This window comes from Mauremys reevesii, linkage group 3, assembly GCF_016161935.1.
Source record: "Mauremys reevesii isolate NIE-2019 linkage group 3, ASM1616193v1, whole genome shotgun sequence".
NCBI classification, from domain to species: domain Eukaryota; kingdom Metazoa; phylum Chordata; order Testudines; family Geoemydidae; genus Mauremys; species Mauremys reevesii.
The window spans coordinates 106,426,875-106,446,922 of NC_052625.1; the positions used below are offsets into that span (position 1 = coordinate 106,426,875).

Consider the following 20,048-nt stretch of genomic DNA (forward strand, 5'->3'; position numbering starts at 1 on the left):
GTTACTCTGAAACAGTAATTTGGAAAAGGGTCAACATTTGTCTCAACGTTTTAACTCTGAAGCCTAATGACAGTAATTCAAATGACAACTTTTACTATTCAATTTTAGCAGAAACATTAATCTCTTACACTTTTCCTTTGTTGGATGCAGTGGTAGAACTTAAAAACTGTGGTGATATAAAGGCTGGAACCAACTTTTCTCTCTGATTTTCAATGTCTTAGCCTAGGTCCTTCCTCGGGGGGAAATGAGATGCCATTGGCTTTTCGGCCCTTGCTGAAAACAGATGAGTAGGTTTTTAAAAAGTGTTTTTCCTTCAGTTTTGTGTTCTTGCTGTTAGGGGCCCCTAACGTGGAGTTTCTGGCCTGTAGACTCTAATTAAATTTGTAATTAGCCCTTCTCCACAGAAAGTTTGACAACTCTGTTTAATTTAAATGAGTTCCTTCAGCTTTTTGTAGCAGCACTCTTTTTATCTGCCTGCTTTTCTTTTTGTTTGTTAAACATTTGACTGATGAACATGAAAGGCATTGCTAGACCAGTGATAGTGAGCTGGTGTTCTGGAAGTGTGTGAGTAGAGCACTGAACAGATGGTGGTAGTAGTAGTGTCCGATTAAATAGAATCAGAGACAGAGGCCCTCTTTCAGTGCACAATAGATAAGAGTTTTGTAGCAGTATATTTAACTTGCTGTAAACCAAACACTTTGCCCCAGAGTTACCGAGGGAGAGCTGTAGTGTAGTGCAGGTTTTTCTCTTGTCTGATGTTGGTGAAGATTATTTTATCTACCTTGTCTTCAATGGGATTCATTCATCAGAAGGGAATAGTGCTGTTTGGTGTTGCATAAAAATGTGTTCTCAGAGCATGCACAGAGAGAGGGTTGTTTCATCTCTTGATGCTTGGAATGGGCACTGTTATAGAATTTTAAACTTTGGGAATTTTTTTGGATATTTTAGGTGTCTATACTTAAAATCCTTTTACAAAGTTTACTCATGAATCAAACCAGCTGTGATAAGCAAATTAGATTGGAGAATGTCTCTTTACAGGTCTGTAATGAACTTGGCATGATTTTTGGACTCTATATGTAAAATAGTAATTCCTTATAACTACTGTATGCATGGGGAATGTTTGTGTGTTTGAGGGTGTTTTTGCACTAGATAACTGTCTGCATGGTTATAAAATAAGGATATTGTCATGTGACACTTTTTGTCACGAGGATTGTGAACTCCAGAGATCCTGTATTTAACCTAATACTATATTTCATAATACTTAATAAAAGTTGCTGAAGAATAGAATGTCTTTCTCATCATCCGTAAATGTGAGCAAAGAAATTAGAGGCTTTTTCACATCACAGTGCATTTGAAAACAAAATTATTGAGGTTTTATTGATTAAGTTTTCCTAAGGGTGGAAACTTCATTTGTGTTTGCACCATTGATTTTTTTTTTTTTTTTTTTTTTTAAAGCTCTCATCGAACATTCTCCTTTAGCGGTCAAACCTCCCCCTGAGTCTACGGAGATTGCTGATTAACTACTCTAATCTGGCTTTTGTATGTGCCATTGACCAAAATATGTATTGTTTAAAAACAACATACTTTAACAACGTGTTCACTGCCATAACTAGTGTCTAATTTGTTGCCCTGGGTCGTTTAAGTATAAGATCAGATTGTTTAATAATAATATTGGTATGTAGAATTAGCAATCCTGTTAGTCACATTAGTAAGTGAGAGTAGAATTTGGACCACTGTATATGGCTTTAAAATACAACCTGAAGAGGAACATGCTACAGTTTTAAAACTGTATTAAAAGGTGCCAACGTTTACTCCTTTCTTTGTTAACTACTGGTAATTCTTTGCCTTTCTTTCAACTTGTTTGTTAACGAAAGACTTATCTTTTTAAAATAACTGAGTTGCCCAATACAGTTTTTTGTGAACTCTGTCTTAGCTGAAAATATTTGTTACTATATTATTACTTTAGAGTCCTTGCAGAATTGTCTGTGTACACGTTTGTGTGGTATATAGCTCCCCTCTAATTAAGACTTGGCAGGCTTGAAATCATAGTGTATATATTGACGTGTGGGCATCTTAAAGCTCTTTGCCTATGTTGAAATTACCCACACATTATGAAATGTTGACCTGACTTTTAGAGACGCTGAGTGTCTGCAGCTTCAGTTCATGTGGTAGGTGAGTTCCCCACCCCTTGTAAAAGGTCATGGAGCTGTTAATTTTCAAGGGTTTTATAATGTCTTTCTGTAATATATATTGTCCATAATGCACCTATCAACTTGATACTGAAATGATGAAGATGCTATGACGTGTAGGTTGCGAGGTTTTAAAATATAAGTAGCAAATCTAATGGCATGAATGTTTTTAAAGACAGACTGAGTTCTGGATTACTTTAAATTTTCACTCGTGCAATGCCTTTTATATACCTGAAAAGCTTATGAAGGATTTTCCATTGTGTATTAGGTTGGGGACTGAAGGACAAGGGACATATTTTTGAAGTTAAGTGAGTCTTACTCAAATTGTAATAGTTTCCTTATTAAAGTACAGTCTTAATACAATATCTAGTCATGCTGAACCCTCCAGGCACAGTACTTCCATTTAAGTCATTAGAGGTCCCATGTAGAGAAGGCTTGCTGGGTTGGCCCCATGTTAGTTGATAGCACATTTTTGTAAAAATGTTTTATAACCAACTTCAGCCGTGCCTGTGTCCACCCTAGCCAGGTAAGACAACATTTAAAGGGGAGAATTGTTTTAGAGGTGTGAGCAGAGCACTAAATAGAATCGGCAGTTCAAGTTGTCGTCCTAGCTCTGTAACTGATCTGCGATATGGTTTTGGACACGTTATCAACCTTTCTTCTCTTTCCCATCTGTGAAAAGGGCCTTCTTTTCACGTTATGTGGATGTTTTGAGGATTCATTAGTTAAGGTTTGCAGGTTGTTTTGAAGAGATCAAGCACTATATAAATGCTGCATTGTTGTTGTTATTATTAACTCTGTTCTTGCTAATGCACTTACAGTACTGGTATACAAAAAGGGCATTTTGTACATTCGCTGAGTCTAAATGTCTTGAGCTAATTGGGCATCAATTATAATTCTTCTCTGAGTGCTGGTTCTTATGGCTATTCACTGTGGGTGTGCATGTGTTCCATGCCCCCCAGAACCAGAAATTCTTCAGTAACTGTCTCTTGTTCTGCACCTGTGCACTATGCCTTCTTGTGCTGCAAGCTAAGGGTATAAGTGGCGGCACGGACAGACTGCCTCTTCAGTTCCCGCTTACAGTGTGGGAAGAACTGTTTTGGTAGCTTCTAGCTTCTTTGGCTCAACTTTCCTGTAAAAGATTGTAAATAGTTTTAATAGTTTTGTTAGTTAGCATATAGTTGTATTTTACTAATGGGGATAAGAGTGTCTGTCCCCCTTCTAACCTCCTGCACAGTTAACCTTCCTTTTTAAGGGTCTGTCATTCCCACCTACCTGTATTCCCCATTTATTTTTGTTAACCTTGTATATCAGGAATATGAAGTTCTGTCTTGCATGTTTTTGTTTGAGGACTAGAGAAAAACCTTTCTTGTTCCTGAGCTAAAAGGATGTGAAAGCTTGAATACTTCACAAAAGAGATTTTTCTCCTGTGTGTGTGAGAGAGGTGGTGGTGGGGTTTTTTTTTGGGGGGGGGGGGTTGGGAAAGAGGCTGTGTGGCGGGGTGCAGGTCCGTCCCCAAAGGGAAGGGGCATGCTGGCAGCACAGGGTCAGGTGGGCCACTATGTGTCTGGCGACTGCCGGTTTGTAAACAGTGCCCTCACACTTGGCTGGGTGGAATGGGGCCACCCCTGCCATGCCATGCCCCATTGCCCCGGCCTGCCCCTCGCTCCGGGAACTGACCTCCCCATGCCATGCTCCATTGCCCCAAATATGTTTGGTGCCGGGCCCACAAAAGGTTAATCCGGCCCTGGCATCCATATGATGATTTTTTTAAAAAAAGTTCAACAAATTAACAGTGTATGTTTATGGGGACTAACCTTTCATTTTAAGGGCATCATAGGGACATTTTAATTAAGAGGAATTGACCCACACAAAAGTCTTGTTTAAATTCTGTTTTCCAATTTTTTTGGTGTTTGGTGCCATGAGATCAATGCATCCACTGACCAGCAAAAGACATTTTCTGCCGACACTTGAGGATGGATGTTGCCTCAGTTTGCAGTGGCATCCTAAGTAAATTATGATTCTTCCGTGCACTTTCTCACAACACAAAGTCACCTATTTATATGAAGTCAGTACATTACTTTAGCTAAATTATTTTGTTTGTCTGAGGGAGACTGTACTTGTGTTAAAGCAGTGTTGCCAGTTCTCTTGATTTTTATCAAGTGTCTCACAATATTCGGTGTCTTTCTTAAAACCCTAATTGCTGGAATGAAGTTACTACCTGGGAATCTCATCCTTTATTTACATAAAGTAAGCATCTAGCTCTCATTACTGCAGAAAAATATCTTGAAAATGTATATCCTAAAGGTCCCAACACCTAATGGCAAAGTGTTATTTTTTTAAGGCTCATGATGTTGATGGGGCCTGAGCCATGATTTTTGGATCATGTGGTTGGCAGTACTGTAAATGCAAAATATCATCATTACTACACATCTTTTTCATCTATACAGCACAAAACACTTTTCAAAAGTGGAGAGGTATTACTACCCCCACTATACAGAGGGTGTTTCTCTCAGAGCACATAGTTCAATGACTTACCTGAAGGTTACACAGAAAGTCAGTGGAACTCAGATCTCCCGCCTCTCCACTCTATGAAAAATCCACTTGGTCCATGTATAGATATAACTGTCAGGATGAGCAATGTAGGGAGGGGAGATGGAGGTACATTATCCAAATGATTTCTGTGACTTTTAAATACGTGAAACTAGCACAAAGTGTGTCCCCCTCAGGACACCCAAAGAGAGACTGGGATTAGTTTAAAATGGTGTCTGGATGTTACTACAGATTGACAAATACATAGCTGCTGCCAAATGTGACTTGTGAAATGAATGCAGGGACACCGTGGGACAAAAGTTCAGAAATGAAGTTTTTGTGATTGACTTTGTTGGTCCCCCACTCATCCCCAAAATCTCTTACAATAGAAAAAAACAAAAAGACCGAGGTAGAAGACCAATCCAAGTTTTCTATCTGATAGTTTATTTTCACTAGCATTGATTGAGGAAAACCAATAAACTTGAATTTATCTGATAAATCTGAAGGAGATCAAGATTTTGGAAAAACTAGTTTTTCTTCAACTGCCATCCTAGATTCTGATCAATTCTATAAACCAAATCCCAGGCTCACAATCAACCACAGGTAACTTTTGAAATTTACAATAAAGACTATTTTCCGATGTAATCTAAAAAGATATTTCTCAGGGGAAAAAACAAACTTCTGTGAGCTAATGTTCCCTTAACTAAGGTCAGGAATGAACAAAGAAAAATGCACACCTAAATTTAAAACAAAACATTAAAAAGTTGCATAGTAGCTAAATGTTTTCTGTTCTCCTTCATATTCTTGCAATATTTGACTGGAGATGTTCCTACCTGAAGAAACTGCTATTTTTCCTATGTGCAGCTCTGCCTTAAAAGCCTGTCTCTCTTTGGCAACTTTGTTATATGCTATAGCTGGAGAATATGAGGGAAGATTTTTGAACTGTTGAAGTGAAATAACTTTCTTGTTTTGTGGCCTAAATAGGATAATCAGATCGATCAAAGTCTGTTTCTTATCTACCCTCATGTTGCTTCTCCTTCTCATCTTCCTCATTCTTCACCTCCCCCCGACCTCCTTTCCAGAATTTGCAGTCCCTAATCCCCTATGAGCATGAATAAATGAGGGAGCTGTTGTGATATCTTTTAAATCAATACCTGCTTGGTAATCGCTTATGTGGAGAGAGCCTTTGGGCATGGTTCCCCAGTGGGTTAAGTGGGGCATGGACCTCTCTTTTATATCTGCTTTTGGATAAAATACTTCTCCCTCTCCCCTCCCTTCTCCTTCTCCTGATCCCAGATTTAATTATTATAATTTGTTAGTAGCTGGGGAAGTATCGTGCTTCATGAAGAGCGAGATTGTCTTGAAAGAAGCCATTGTGAGCAACTTGAGTTCAAGATAGGAGGGCAGCTGAATGTATTTCCACTTGGGAGTGCCTTTGTGGTGGGAACTACTAACTTTTGTTCTCAGGAAAAATACCCTGAGCTAGCCAGACATGATTGGCTCCAAGGGGGAAAGAACCGTTTCTAATTTATAAATTATTAACCCTAAAGGAAAACAGCCTTTTGGATCCACCTCAAGGTTACAAATATTTGATGGCATGAGGGAAAGTGACTGGAATTGGAATAAAACTGGACATGGCTAGACACTCTTTCCCATACCTAAGCTGTTTGGTATTCCTTAGTCTATTACAAGAGCCTTTTTTAATTGAAAGAAAAAACTATTCTGTCTAAGGGCCGAATTCTGTGAAGTATTGAGCGCCTTCAACTTTGAAATCAATGGAAGTGGAAGACACCCTATATCTTGGAGGAGGCGCTCAGCACTTCGGAAGATTGGGCCCATTTTCCTGTTTCTCTCACTGGAGATCCAGGGCACATGTGCTCAGACTGTATATGGTGGGTAACATTCTGATTTAGCCCGGTCGTTGTTTCCTTCTGTCAGCAACACCTGCTTAAAGGGATTGATGGGGAGATGACTCAGAGAGCAGTTCTAAGTAGTATACTTAACCTGAGCCTATGGTCATACTATATATACCCTCCTTCCTCAGATATGTGTGGAAACCACTTCATATTGAATGGACATAAGAGTTGCAGAAGAGTAGCACTGATATATTTTATTTTTTGGTGACTGGCATGTCTCTTAAGAGCAAAAACATGCAATTTGATGTTGAAAATACACATCTCTCCTCCATTATTTCACTTATTAAATGTAAAATGGAGATACACTGGAATCGTTTTCGCAGTGCAGTTCCTTGTTCAAACTGGCATTTGTATCTTTTAAAACTCTCCTTTTAAAAGGTTTCCAAAGCATCTGTGACTGTTGTTTCTTTTTTCTGAACAATATGGTGGCTAACTCTTACACTTTTAACATTTATATTTTGAGCCTATGGCAAGTACATCTGATAGTAACTTGGCACATCACTCATTGCATGAACTTCATGGTGTGTGTAGTTTGGGGTGTTGATTCAACCTCGCCTGCATGGAAATAAATGGTGACTAAATACTTTATTTATAAGTATTTTCTGAGTTTTGCATAATACAGTCCTATGTAGTATGATAAGCAGGAATAGTAGAGGACACAATACATTCAACGCTTCTTGAAAACATTCTCATCATGCAAAATTGCTATAGTGCCTTTGACAGATATGATGTAAACCTGTTTATAAACATTCCAGTTTTGTCTAGTTTTGACACTTGGTTCTTAAAGCCTCTTATTTTCACAAGATTGGTAGCAGTGGGACAGCGTTCCATGTATTAAGTGAATGCAAGTTAGCTCCCTTTATTATCTATCTCAGTGGTCTGCCTTAAATATTTCTGAGGAAACAAAATATTTCCAGATAGTTTCACAGGCACAGACCTCTTATATGGCTGTCATTGTCAGAGGGTGACTGTCCCAGATGGTTGTCATGGAACAGGTCAGCCGGAAACCTAATTCTAAAGAGGGGGATGGGTGCAGTGTTTCAGGCACTCCATATACAGCTCATTTACAGCCCTTCTGTATTTCAAAGGTTTAAAACATGTTCATGTCCTTTATCATAAACTACAGTGCCACTGTTGTAATGTTATTGACAGACTTTAAAACAAAACAAAATAATCTATGTTGACAGTAGCCAAAAAAGAGCACTGTTCAACTTGCCTGAAATTGAATATGCAGAGAGACTTCTATATGGTGAAAAAACAGAGAAGCAGAAGTTTTCCAGCGATTCTGCACACTGCTCTCAAGGTTCTGAATAGGCATTTGTGATACTAGATTATGTACTTTTAAAATTACTTGTCTTTTCTTGGTGCTCTGAACCCCTCCACCCCCCAAGTAAATAACCAGTGTTGTTTCATTCTGTAGGACCAGAGGAGCAGCTTGGATTAATGATCTTATCAAATAAAATATCCCTTACCATTTCATCATTTTACTTTGGGGGAGGGATAGCCCAGTGGTTTGAGCACTGGCCTGCTAAACCCAGGGTTGTGAGTTCAATCCTTGAGGGGGCCATTTAGGGATCTAGGGGCAAAAAACTGCCAAGGGATTGGTCTTGCTTTGAGCAGGGGGGTTGGACTAGATGACCTCATGAGTAATATTCTATGATTACTTTCATTTTATCAAACTTTTTGAACTTGCCAAACACCTACCTGTATTTAGAGTAGCTACTTATATGGCCTACGCACCTGATAACCTTTAAGGGATTTATCTTCACAACTTCCCTGTGAGGTAGGGAAGTGCTGTTATCCCCATTTACAGATGGGGAAATAAGATACAGAGAGACTAAGTGACTTGCCCAAGGTCACACAAGAAGTCTATGGCACGTTAGGGAATTGAACCTGTCTCTCCCAAGTCCAGGCTCGCATCCTAACTATGGGTCAGCCCCCTATGATATTTAGATTGTGACATGAACCCTGCTATTGATGGTGCTCTTCTTGTCCTACTATAACAGTCTTAATTTAAAAAAAAAATTAATTTTAGGGCTGGTGTTTTGACTGCTAGATTAACAGCGCTGGAGGGTGAAGTCCTTTAATTATTGGGGTGAGGGTAACAGTATAAGCTTCCCCAAACTGTCCCACCTTTGTGTTTCTACCCCTGACCTTGAGAAAACACATTTGGAGGATACTTTAGCCTCCATGCCTGTTCAGTCTTGAGATAACTCTTGGGGTGCCAGTATGGTGGTGACGGCTTTGTGATGGAGCTATACAGGCAAAGTCAAACTTTTACTGGTATAATTTGCTTCTCTTGCTTACTTTTCTCCCTCTTTTTTACCCTCAATTACCCCTCCAGAAGCATATCTTTACCAGAAAATCAGGTGCACCCCTGCTTGAAATCCCAGAAAGTTTGCTCAGTCCCTTTGGAGAGGCTGGAGTGGTGTTATGGTGTTGAATCTCCAGGCTTATTCAGTCCTTCTCTTCTCTGCAGAGACTGCCAACAAGGGTGCCACTGAGAATGGTGGTTATTTCCAGGGATGTGGATACCTGTTCTTTAGGAACAGGACTGAGACCGCGGACTCAGTTTCCTTCAGCCATCAGCTGATAAATAACATAATTCAGATGTTACGTAGTTAATCTAGATTTGGTCCAGTATCTAGGCCAGGTCTACACTTCAGATTTCTGCCAGCTTAACTCTATTGGTCAGGGGTGTAGCAAGCTATATCGATTCCTGACCGATATAGCTACGCTAGCAGAAGTCACTCATGTAGATGGAGCTATACAGGCAAAGTCAAACTTTTACTGGTATAATTTGCTTCTCTTGCTTACTTTTCTCCCTCTTTTTTACCCTCAATTACCCCTCCAGAAGCATATCTTTACCAGAAAATCAGGTGCACCCCTGCTTGAAATCCCAGAAAGTTTGCTCAGTCCCTTCATCCTTCCATGGCAGGTAAAACAAGTACTATGCAGTTTATCAGGACCTTGACAACCGAGGATGTGGAACTCGTAACGGTAGAGGTTCACCTGCTTCAGATGAGCTGTATGCTGGTTGTCTGTCCAACTCTTGCCCCCAACCCTTAGGCAGCCGCATTTCTAGTAGTGGTTATTTGTGTAGGGCAAGAATGTGGCTGGCACTGCACAGGTGAGCAAGGGTGGAGGGCACCTTTTATGTACACAAGGGGAAGCCTCAGTCCCTGTCCTTGCACGTCTGGGATGCAAGGGGAGATTGGGGAGCCATAGTATCACTGGTAGTGCTACATTCCCCAAAGAGAGGCTGAAAAAGTTCAAGGCCACATCCAGCCCTTTTTTGCATCAGCCTGTGTGCCAGCTTGGGGGGAAAGCATGCTGCATCCTTTCAAGTACTGAAGCACCTGCCACTCTGGTGTGTTCTCTTCCAGGATGTTCTGACTGCCTCAGTGGTGAGCCAGACAGAGTGCCTCTGGGACCTGCCCCCAAGGGTGGCTGTGATATTAAACACCCTTGTGGTTTGTAAAACGCTATGGGCCCTTTCGGCTGAGAGGCAATGTATGAATTTAAAATATTATCGCTTCCATTCTGCACAGTTGTGATTCTGAGATAAACCAGCAGGGCTGGGAATTGGATGCATCTCAAGAACACCTGCTTCTGCATGCTGCACTGTGAAGGCTAGAACTTGCGGCAGCTTTTGGGGCAGACTTACACCCCTGCTGCTGCTATTTTTCCTCCCCAAAGAAAAACCCTTTTATTGTTAACCCAAGGCAGTTGCGGAGCCTTGCTTTGTAAAGGAGGACTTGCTTCTTGAATCTTAGCATTGTGTGAGGGGCATGCCCTGCTGAGCGGATTGATGGGGTACTTAGCATTTTCTCTTTAACTTCAGTAAAATAGTAATTCACTTCTAAATAGAAAAGTAGATGTACTTATGTACAGGAATATTTAAAGTCATGAGGTTAACGTGTATTTCAAAAAGCCTTTTCAGGTCAGGCTCTTGTACTGGTGTCATTTGTTGAATTATAGTTTCTTTATTAGACAGAAATCGTTTGATTATCTTATTATTAATTTTGTTAATGGAGTTTCATAGTTGATCCTAATCAGGACAGCTCAGCATGTGACTGAATGAAATTCAACATGTAAGATTGCTGGGCTGTTTCCATTATTGTAATTGTAAGTATTGTGAGAGCAAGGAAATGCAAAGAAAAATTCCGTGATAGGGATAATTAAAATGCAGGTCTTGGGACATTAAGAAAGGGGGGCGGGGAAGAGAAGAGAGGTGGGAAAGAAGGGCATCCTGATTTACACGAGAATGCAGCCCTCATTTACAGCTCCATGGAGATTCAGTTGTAGAGCCTTGCTGCTCATAAATGTTGCCTATGGAATAGGAGGAAGGGATTGGGGGCGTGTTTGGGAAACAATAGTTGAAAGCCTCACTGTCCCAGCCAGTTCAAATTCCATACACTCACAAGTAGCCTGGGCTATACAAAGGAGGGACATGAAAGTATCCACTTCTCTCTCTGCCACACTGTAAAGGATTTTGGAAGATCCTGTTAGAAAACGGAAATGATCTACAATTCTCACTGTTTGTAGTGGAATGAAACCAGGAGAGGAAAACTGTTGATTTGCTGGGGAGTGAACTGGATGAATGAGCATTGAGTTAAAAAGCCTGATCTTGGTTCAATATGCAAATATGAACGATTGGCTTTCTTTTTTCCTTCCTTCACAAGTTGTAACTAGCTGCTCCCAGCCCCCAGGATTATGTTTCAGAAGGAGGCGTTCAGGTTCAAGGATTGTTAATGGTCTCTAACTGCCGGGACAATAAGGCCAACCTCACCCTTGTGCAAAACGGGGGGGGGGAGAGGGGGGGGGGGAGGAGAAGGGGTGTAGAAAGAGACAAAGTTAGTAGGGTTTGCAGAGCTTTGGCAAGTACATATTGAAAACCAGCCACCTGCTTGTTGCTCCTGTTTTCTATGGGATCTAAACTCCAGGACCACAGATAGACACTTTGGAAATGGTGGTGTTCATCAACACAAAGCTGAAATCTTTAATTAAACTTTTCAAGAAGAAGAGTAAGTAGTTGTGTGCATGCAAGTTTTCTTTCTGGAAAGTGTTGGAATTTTGGTAGGAAAGCTCAGTATGTGTATATATACCTTTACTGGAAAATCTGTGCATTTCTCTTTCACTGCATGTTTCAAAATGTGCAGAGGCAGCGTTAGGGAAGGCAATATTCCTGAGCATCTGCTTCTTTGTAAGAGTGAGTGAGTGTTAACCATACTTTGATTTCCTTTGTCCCTCTAAACCAGGGGTTCTCAAACTGGGGGTCAGGACCCCTCAGGGGGTCACGAGGTTATTACATGGGGAGTCGCGAGCTGTCAGCCTCCACCCTAAACCCTGCTTTGCCTCCAGCATTTATAATGGTGTTAAATATATTTAAAAGGCTTTCTATGTGAAAGGGGTCATCAGTACAAAAGTTTGAGAACCACTGCTCTAAATGGCTTTGAAGAAGCAAAACTTTTTCATTTAATGTAAGCTGTTTGATTATGAGATTTGAAAGCCTCTTGGTGTAACTTGCTGCTGTGTGTATATATCATCACTGTATGCCAAGGTATTACTCTAACATCTTCTGGTAGCCCCAGCAGTACAGCTGCTGAACTCGTGCAGAAATTTGTGGTGCTGTTTCATTGTGTAATATCATTATAGTCATAAACTTTTAAAAAAATAATTGAGATTCTTGATTTACTTGCATATTTAGCTGGTGAGATTTAATCCATTGAGACAGGCTAGTTGAATTTGATCTGGCTGTCTTGGTGGTTTTATTATGCTCTAGATAAGCAATAGACTGCTCTTAGTATGGCACTGAGTAGAGCTGGGCAGTAGTATGGCTGGTGTCTGTGTTCTTTTCTTATTTTGTAAGGTAAATGCCAGGTGTAGGGGTTCTTTCCCGGTAAGTCCTTTTGTTTCCTATAATTCTAGGATGATTGATATTGTGATCAGATAATGAGTGACTTGTCTGTTCGTTATCATTTGGATTTGACCTCTGATTAGCAAGGACGGAAAATGCAGCCATACACCATGTCAGCATTGTCTGCCCTGCTGCATGAGGTGTTTTCTAATCTCATCCAGTACAATGAAAGTAGGTAGAAGAGGGGAGGGGCCAGGCCACATGGCCAAGCAAATGTATGAGCAAATGAATGTTCCAACAAAAAAAAACCCAGAAAACCGTAAGGAAATTCAGTTAAAAGCCTCCAAAAATGACTCCTCTTTTACTGCATTTCTTGTAGCATACTTTGTCTTGAGATTCTGAAGTTAATTTCTGAGTTCCTTTATTTTGTTTAACTAATCAATGCAATTATTTTACAATTGAAATTATTCTTCTAGGCAGTGTGCTGTGATGAAAGCTGTCATTTTTCAGATGTAAGGAAGCTGTCCCCTTCACACTGTGGTTCATAGCCTGTACAGCTCCTCTGCCATTATACAAAGCATTACATTTCTAATTCTTAATAATGATACAATGCTAGGTGGTGCTGCGATATATACTGTAGTAGGAGCGGCATGATTTAAATGCTATTCCCAACTGCAACAAATGAGAGGTAATGAAAACTCAGAAACAGGGACAAGAGGATGGAGAACAGCTAGGTGACCAACACAGTTTGGTTGAGTCAGCATAACAGGTGCTTGGGAGACAGGCACAGCTGTAGTTTTTTGCTTTGGAGATTTGGATGCACAGCATATGCTCTGAAGGGCAAATGCTGCTAGAGGAGTGATACCCCAGCTGCCCTTTTCCTGGCCCTGCAGAGTGAGGGGTAAGACTGTTCAACCACAAAAGTTTATATCGATAGACATTACTTGTTATCTAAAGTTTGCTATCTCTCAGGGAAGATAAATTATAAGTAAATATTATGGGTGTACTTTTGTTAATTAAGCAGTTGATTTATTACTAGATAATGTTTTCAAAGAATTTTGAACTTGAGAAGTGCTTTATTTTAATATATTTTTATGCAAATGTATTGGCAAGTTAGGTGTGGCCATTGGGATCCTGCCAAGTTGCTATTGTGGCCTGGCCAGTATGTGACCAATGTGTGATGCTGTGATGTGTAAAGGCAATGAGCCAGACTCTGCTCTCACTCATAATGGTGTAAAGCCAATGTCATCTTATTAATGTCAATGGAGTTGCTTCTGATTTATACCATTGTGGAATCTGAAGAGCCCCAGTCTGTTTTTATATTAGTATCCTCAGTTCCCACTCTTCCCCACCATTTATTCATAGTCCTCATTCAACTGCATTTAATCTGTGCATTACATTCTCTCTCTCTCTCTTTCTTTGCAGCTGTCTCCAACCTAGATGAAGAAAGTAGATGGACAGTCCATTACACTGCTCCCTGGCACCAGCAGGAAAATGTGTTCCTGCCCTCCACGAGGCCACCTTGTGTGGAGGATCTGCATCGCCAAGCCAAGCTGAACCTCAAGTCGGTACTAAGAGGTAAGATGCTGGCAGTAAAGCTGTTGCTAAAAACTTGGAGAGAAATTCAGTAATTTACATGGTTATGTTCTCTGTGCCACTAGAGAGCCTGGCTTTGTCACTGGGCTTTTGAGTCTTTAAAAGCATATTTGAGTTTCTTACACTCCAAAAGAAACAGCTTGTTCTGCAGTTTTAAACAGATGTCAGGTGTGTTGGATGAGATTTGCCAGAGGAGGGGGAGAAGTAATTCTTTCTGCCATAGAGAGATGAGTAAATCCTCATCTTTGCTGCACTGAACTCTCATATGGAGGGCAGAAAAACTGCCTTAGATGACTCAGTGCCTTTATAAATTCACATCTGCCTTCAGAGCCTTCTTTTAAATAATAACTATGTCTTAAAATTCTGAATCAGCCCATTTATTGTCTTAAGAAATAGCCAGGCAGAATTGACATCTTTGTCATCAGTTCTGTTGAAAGTGGTCTAGTATCACATGTGTGGGAGGGTGGCTGCTTTTGACTAGCTAGCAAAATCAGCTTCCAAGGACACTTTCTGTAGTATAGCTCCTTGTTCACAAAAAGTTGCATTAAACTTTTAAGAACTAAATTCTGCTATCACATACACATGCACAACTCAGTGAAAGGCAATGGATGTGCGAGGTGCACACTGAAATGCACAGTATGGATCTAAGGTTTTAGGTAAGAATTAGAAACTGTCCTGGAGTTTAAATGAGTTTCTGTGTTAGAAAGAAACTTATAAAAAGAGCTACCCATTTTTTTCTATAAAATTGTTTACAAAGTAAGTCTATACAGATGGCTTCTTGCTAGCCTGTCCATGTGTCTATGACCAGGGCCACCACTGCATTATCTTTGGCGTTAGCGGCACTATGTTCTGTTAGTGCAGCCATTTGAACAAGAGCAGTCAATGGAGAAAAGTTTGGAACATCATCCACCTGTGGGTAGAAGTAGAGTTTTGAGACAGTCTCGTTGTATAGGAATTAAAAAAAAAAGTTTACCCTTGTGCGTATTATTCAATAAAGATGGTGTCCCTGCACCAAGGTCCCATACCTGCAAAGTGCCAAATCCTTCAACTTCCATTGATTTCAATGGGACCTAAAGGGACTAAGCACCTCACTGGATTGGGCCTGAGTAAAAGCACCTTGTGATTTAGTTTGCAGAAAATATTTGTCTGCGTTAGTGGCTTGCCTTTTGAATGGAGAAACATTTTGTTGCCTTATTTTTGTTTGTTTTGTTTCAGTTCTCTTACCACTTCAGTTAATTGGGTTTCACCATTTCTTATTTATGCCTTTGACTGTAATTTAATAGCGTACTCTTCACAGCCAACGTTATTAGATCACGCACGACTCAGCAAATACCCTGCATACACTTAAATTTATTACTGGGTTAATATATTTGTGCAGAACTTTAGCCCTGAACTATCTCTTGTAGAGGTAGGCTTACAGTGCACATACAAGACATGCTTGTCAGCTATTTACGATAGAAAGGTATTTTCCCACTGTAGCTTAAAGAAAATGCAGTTGGTGCTTAAATTTTGTGCTGTCAAGTCTTAACTACTTGTTCTTCCATTTTCTACCCATCATCTGTCCTAGAAACTTAATGAAAGAAAAATATATGGGCCGAATTCATGCCTGCTGTGGCCTTCTTTCAATAGTTATATCAGGGATGAATTTCCAGTTCTATCTTTAATAGATTTATATATATAAAACCATATTACAGTGTGAAGTAGGTGCTTTTATGCTCCTCAGCGCAATATATAAGCTTCAAGATATCAAAGTCAGTGGGAACTACTGCTTGCTTTTTCTATAACTTTTTCTTTAAACTAATGCTTCAATGCTAGCTGCTAATTACTTATAATAAGCAACCCCACAAAAACAAATTAATGTATGCACACAACTGAGGAAACTTTGATAAGGAAACAGGTTTCAGTTTCATGATTCCAAGGGCTGGTAATGAACATCAGAAGAAAAAAATTGCTTCACATTTACTTACAAACAAACAAACCTACTTTAATACTGTTTTTTAAATTATCTCATCAGTGAGATTTCTGGTCCAGCTTTAACACTGTTTTCTCATCTTTTGATGTTTGAATAGTCTGATTTGCATGACTGAAAGTGAAGGTTCCCATAGCAATATTAAAACTGTCCCATCATGTGTGGGTAGGGTGACCAGATAGCAACTGTGAAAAAATGGGACAGGGGGTGGGGAGTAATAGGCGCCTATATAAGAAAAAGTCCCCCAAAACTGGACTGTCCCTATTTAAAAAAAAAAAAAAAAAAAAAAAAAAAAAGGACATCTGGTCACCCTACGTGTGGGCAATGTCATAGGGTCACACCAGATCTCTGCAATAATACAAAATGTTACATATGTCCGAGGCTTAAAAAATGTGTGTCACCCTGATTACCTAGAGGCTGATATGAAAGATATGGGGCTGGGAAGTGTTGAGAGATCCATGGGTGATGCCCTAGTTAACTTCTCCCATCCTTTCCCCTTTTTCAAAGTAATAAAGGCAAAGAGTTCTGGAATTCATACTCTGGTGCCATCCATGTACCTGTCTGGGGCCTTCATTTGTCATATTAGACCTTCACAGGCTGATAAATTTAAGTCTGCACTTTCCTTTCTTCCTGGCTTCTGGCAAGGAGAAGGAGCTTCCTTTCTTCCCTGTTACTCCTCCCTCAGGCTAGGAGAGTGATTGCTGCTACTCTGCCCCTCCCGGGGAGGGGGGGGGGGGGCACAAGCCCTTGTTAGTCTTCTGCCATCAAATTAAAGGGAGGTGTTGAGATGGTTATCTTAGTTTACATCATCTCTGGATACTGTTAACACATCTGTGCCTTGGGCTCATAAAACACCAAACTGAAGAGCACCACATCAGGTATTTTCAAAGAGTTCAGGCAGGGGGATATTATTATGTAGTAAAAGGCCCTAATGAAATGCAGTTACATAAGAGCAGAGTTAGGTTGCTATGGGAACCTGGATTCTGAATTTCTTGACTCTGTGATTAAACTTCATTTTTAACATATTAATATTCAAAATGTATAATATTTGTTAAATGTTAAAATGTTAAAATGAGGTCTAAGACAGTAGGACAATTGCTGCCAAAACTACAGGATGTGATGTCATTGGAAAGCAACTGATTGCTGTAGTCTGGTGCATGAAAGTATTTGTTCCCATCCAAATAGTGTTGTGTCCCAGCTTTGCTTAGCCTTAGCTTATGAGATTTGACAATACCACTGCCTACCCATGCCAGTCTGACTCCAGGCTAGTGATTTTTGTGTAGTTTTATTCACTGATGCCCCAATGAAAAATAAATATTCAACTCAGGTTACAAATAACAAAGCAGAAGCAAAGTGGTTTGCACTAAAGCCACCTATCAAATGTTTGACATTTTTCAAAATAATAAAAATACACAAAAAAATGGATTGCTGTCAAGGTGTTCTCTGGTGTTACCTTTCTAGAGGTAAGCAGGTCAAACCTCCTTAGTTTTTTAAATTATTTAAGGTCACTATTCACACTGGTATAATTTGAAAAGTTGAGCAGGTTTTAGACATTATGGAGCTGACCAAAAGCCTGGTGAAGTGAATGGGAGTCTTTTAATTGATTTTTAATAGGCTTTTGATCGGCACAATGTAAAACATGCACACAATGTTAATAGATATACCAGTAGCTTTTTGTAATTATGTAATCTGTTTGGTATGTAGTACATGTAAAGATTAAGGAGGGATAATGTTTCATGGGAGGAATGGCATTCAGCAGCGATCTTTACATACATTACTTGTCCATCTCTTCAGGAAACAAATGCACATGTTTTTATTTGTGTTTTTACCTTGTTTAATTTTATAAATGTAATAATCAGTTTGAGAAACAACATGCAGTTGTATATGCTGATGAGTGTTGTATTTAAAATTCTTGCACCCATAAACCACAGCTATGTCTTTCTGATATTAAGCAAGGAGAAGATCCAACATTGCTTATAAAACTATTTTAAAATATGAATGTCTCAATCTGGTATCCAGATTTGTTCAAACGAGGTAAAGGTGCTAATCCTCATTTATGATTTCATGCAGTACATAAATTCCATACAAAACTTTTAAAACCAAGATGTTTATGTATGATCTGAATTGAAAAACAAAACCTGTGAAATTGACACTGTACATTTTTGTGTTCATTCACAAAGAAATGCTGAATGGATTTTGATGTAGATGTTTTTAAAAACTAAGAAGACTTCTAGCCTGAGAAATTTCAGCTCATAATTCATGTGTGTGCTTTTCAGGAAAATTATAAATGGCTTAAAATGAGGTTTGGAATGGAAGTGCAAGCTCAGCTGAATTTAATAATAAATGTCAATGTATTGCTTAACTGTTCTTAAGAAAAAAAGTAGAGTATGGTATCCTGATTACATAATGTATGCCATTATTTGAGACAGTCTATTCCACCGGCCAAATAACCTGTCTCCTCTCTTTCTTGGATGTGAGTGTGTGGCACAACCAAGATCTTGGAATATCCAATAAATCAGATGGGAAAGCGGAGTGGGGGGTGGGAGCGGCACACGTTGAAGATTAAACATTGCCATCCAAGGTACCTGTTTCACTGTCCTTCATGTCCAAGCTGGTCTTACAGTCCATTCCCAGAGAATTCATCTTAGCAAGGATCTCATTCATATTCTCACAGGTTCCCTATGTTCTCCAGCATAAAACATGCAGAATGGAACAAAACTGTACCAACATTCTGTGGGTCTTAGAGAACTCTACAGTTCATGTGAATATTTCCTCTGTGGGATAAGTGGAGATGAATGGGCGAAGACAAGTAAAAGAGGGTGGCGGCTGTGCAGGAAATCAAGTTCCACCAAGGGGGAGTCACAGCACATGGACGATTAATGTTGCTCTGAGCAGCATTAACTAATCCTTTTTTGTTTTTTATTCGGATTTTAATCTGTGCTACAGAGGGAAGATGCCACTTATTGCTGTAGTTTCCAGAATCTTCCCATCTCCAGCCCCTTTGATTTATATGACCAAGAGGCTGTGCAAAATGGAGGGGTTTGCACCCTACATAATCACTGTCCCTCTCCACATGTCGCCAGAGTTTTCCCCACAGATTTGACTTGTTTCTATGTAACATAGTAGTACCTAAAGGATGATGCACTGTGACCTTCAACCAGTATTAGAGATCTGCAGTAGCAGTAATAATTCTGTTAATAGTAATAGTAACACAAGCAGTTGTCTTGTATAAAATGTAAATTGAAAATAATCCTCAACTAGCTAGCTGATCAATAATTTAAAAAGTGACCAGCAACAGGGGCAACAGCACGAGACATGTTAGGATGCATGACCACGGTACAGCTAATTGAACTATGTTGAACTATTCAAAGCTAGTTAGAACAGATATGCATTTCAGCACAAACTGAAGATCACCAAATCAGGGCTAAGGTGGGGAAATTGCCTTCTGGAATCAAGGATATGTCACTGAGAAAACCGTACACGTTTGGGTTTAAACCAGAGGGAGATATTGGGAAAGGGAGGGAGAGAAGAGAATTATATCAAGTGGCTAAGGCCCTGTTTGCAATGAGAAATTGTCCCAATCCCAGCCAGCCACCAGTGTAGCTGCACTGGTGGAAAAAAACAGGTTAGCTCTACTGGTGCGAATCATGGCTTTCTTTGTCTACACATGGGGGTTGCAGTTGGTTCAGTGGTTAACCACTGATTGCTGGAACTGAGACAAATACTCAGACAAGGCTTCAGCTGATCATGGCTGCCCCGATATCACTCAGAGATAGAGGCATCCAGTTTTTGAGATAGCCAGGGGTTAAATTGATTGTAACCAACACCTTAAAAGTCACACCAAAGTCGGCCTCATCCAGTGCAGATTGCAGCACAGGGGGTAATGTTTCATTACCACTATGTTCTACACTAATTTCCAAATAGATTTAAGGTATTGACCCTTGTAAAAGATGGTACAGTAATCCCACATATAATAGACATATTAA

At 39.9% G+C, this 20,048-nt stretch overlaps 1 protein-coding gene across 9 annotated transcripts in view; it reads left to right on the forward strand.

Annotated features, from left to right (window-relative positions):
• Window positions 1-20,048, forward strand: part of NHSL1 (NHS like 1) — a 234,445-nt gene that overhangs the window by 159,867 nt on the left and 54,530 nt on the right. For all 9 annotated transcript variants that reach the window (XM_039532498.1, XM_039532499.1, XM_039532497.1 and 6 more), the window contains one exon: window positions 13,923-14,075. In XM_039532498.1, coding sequence (XP_039388432.1) covers window positions 13,923-14,075 — 153 coding nt within the window. The remainder of the gene's footprint in view (window positions 1-13,922; window positions 14,076-20,048) is intronic.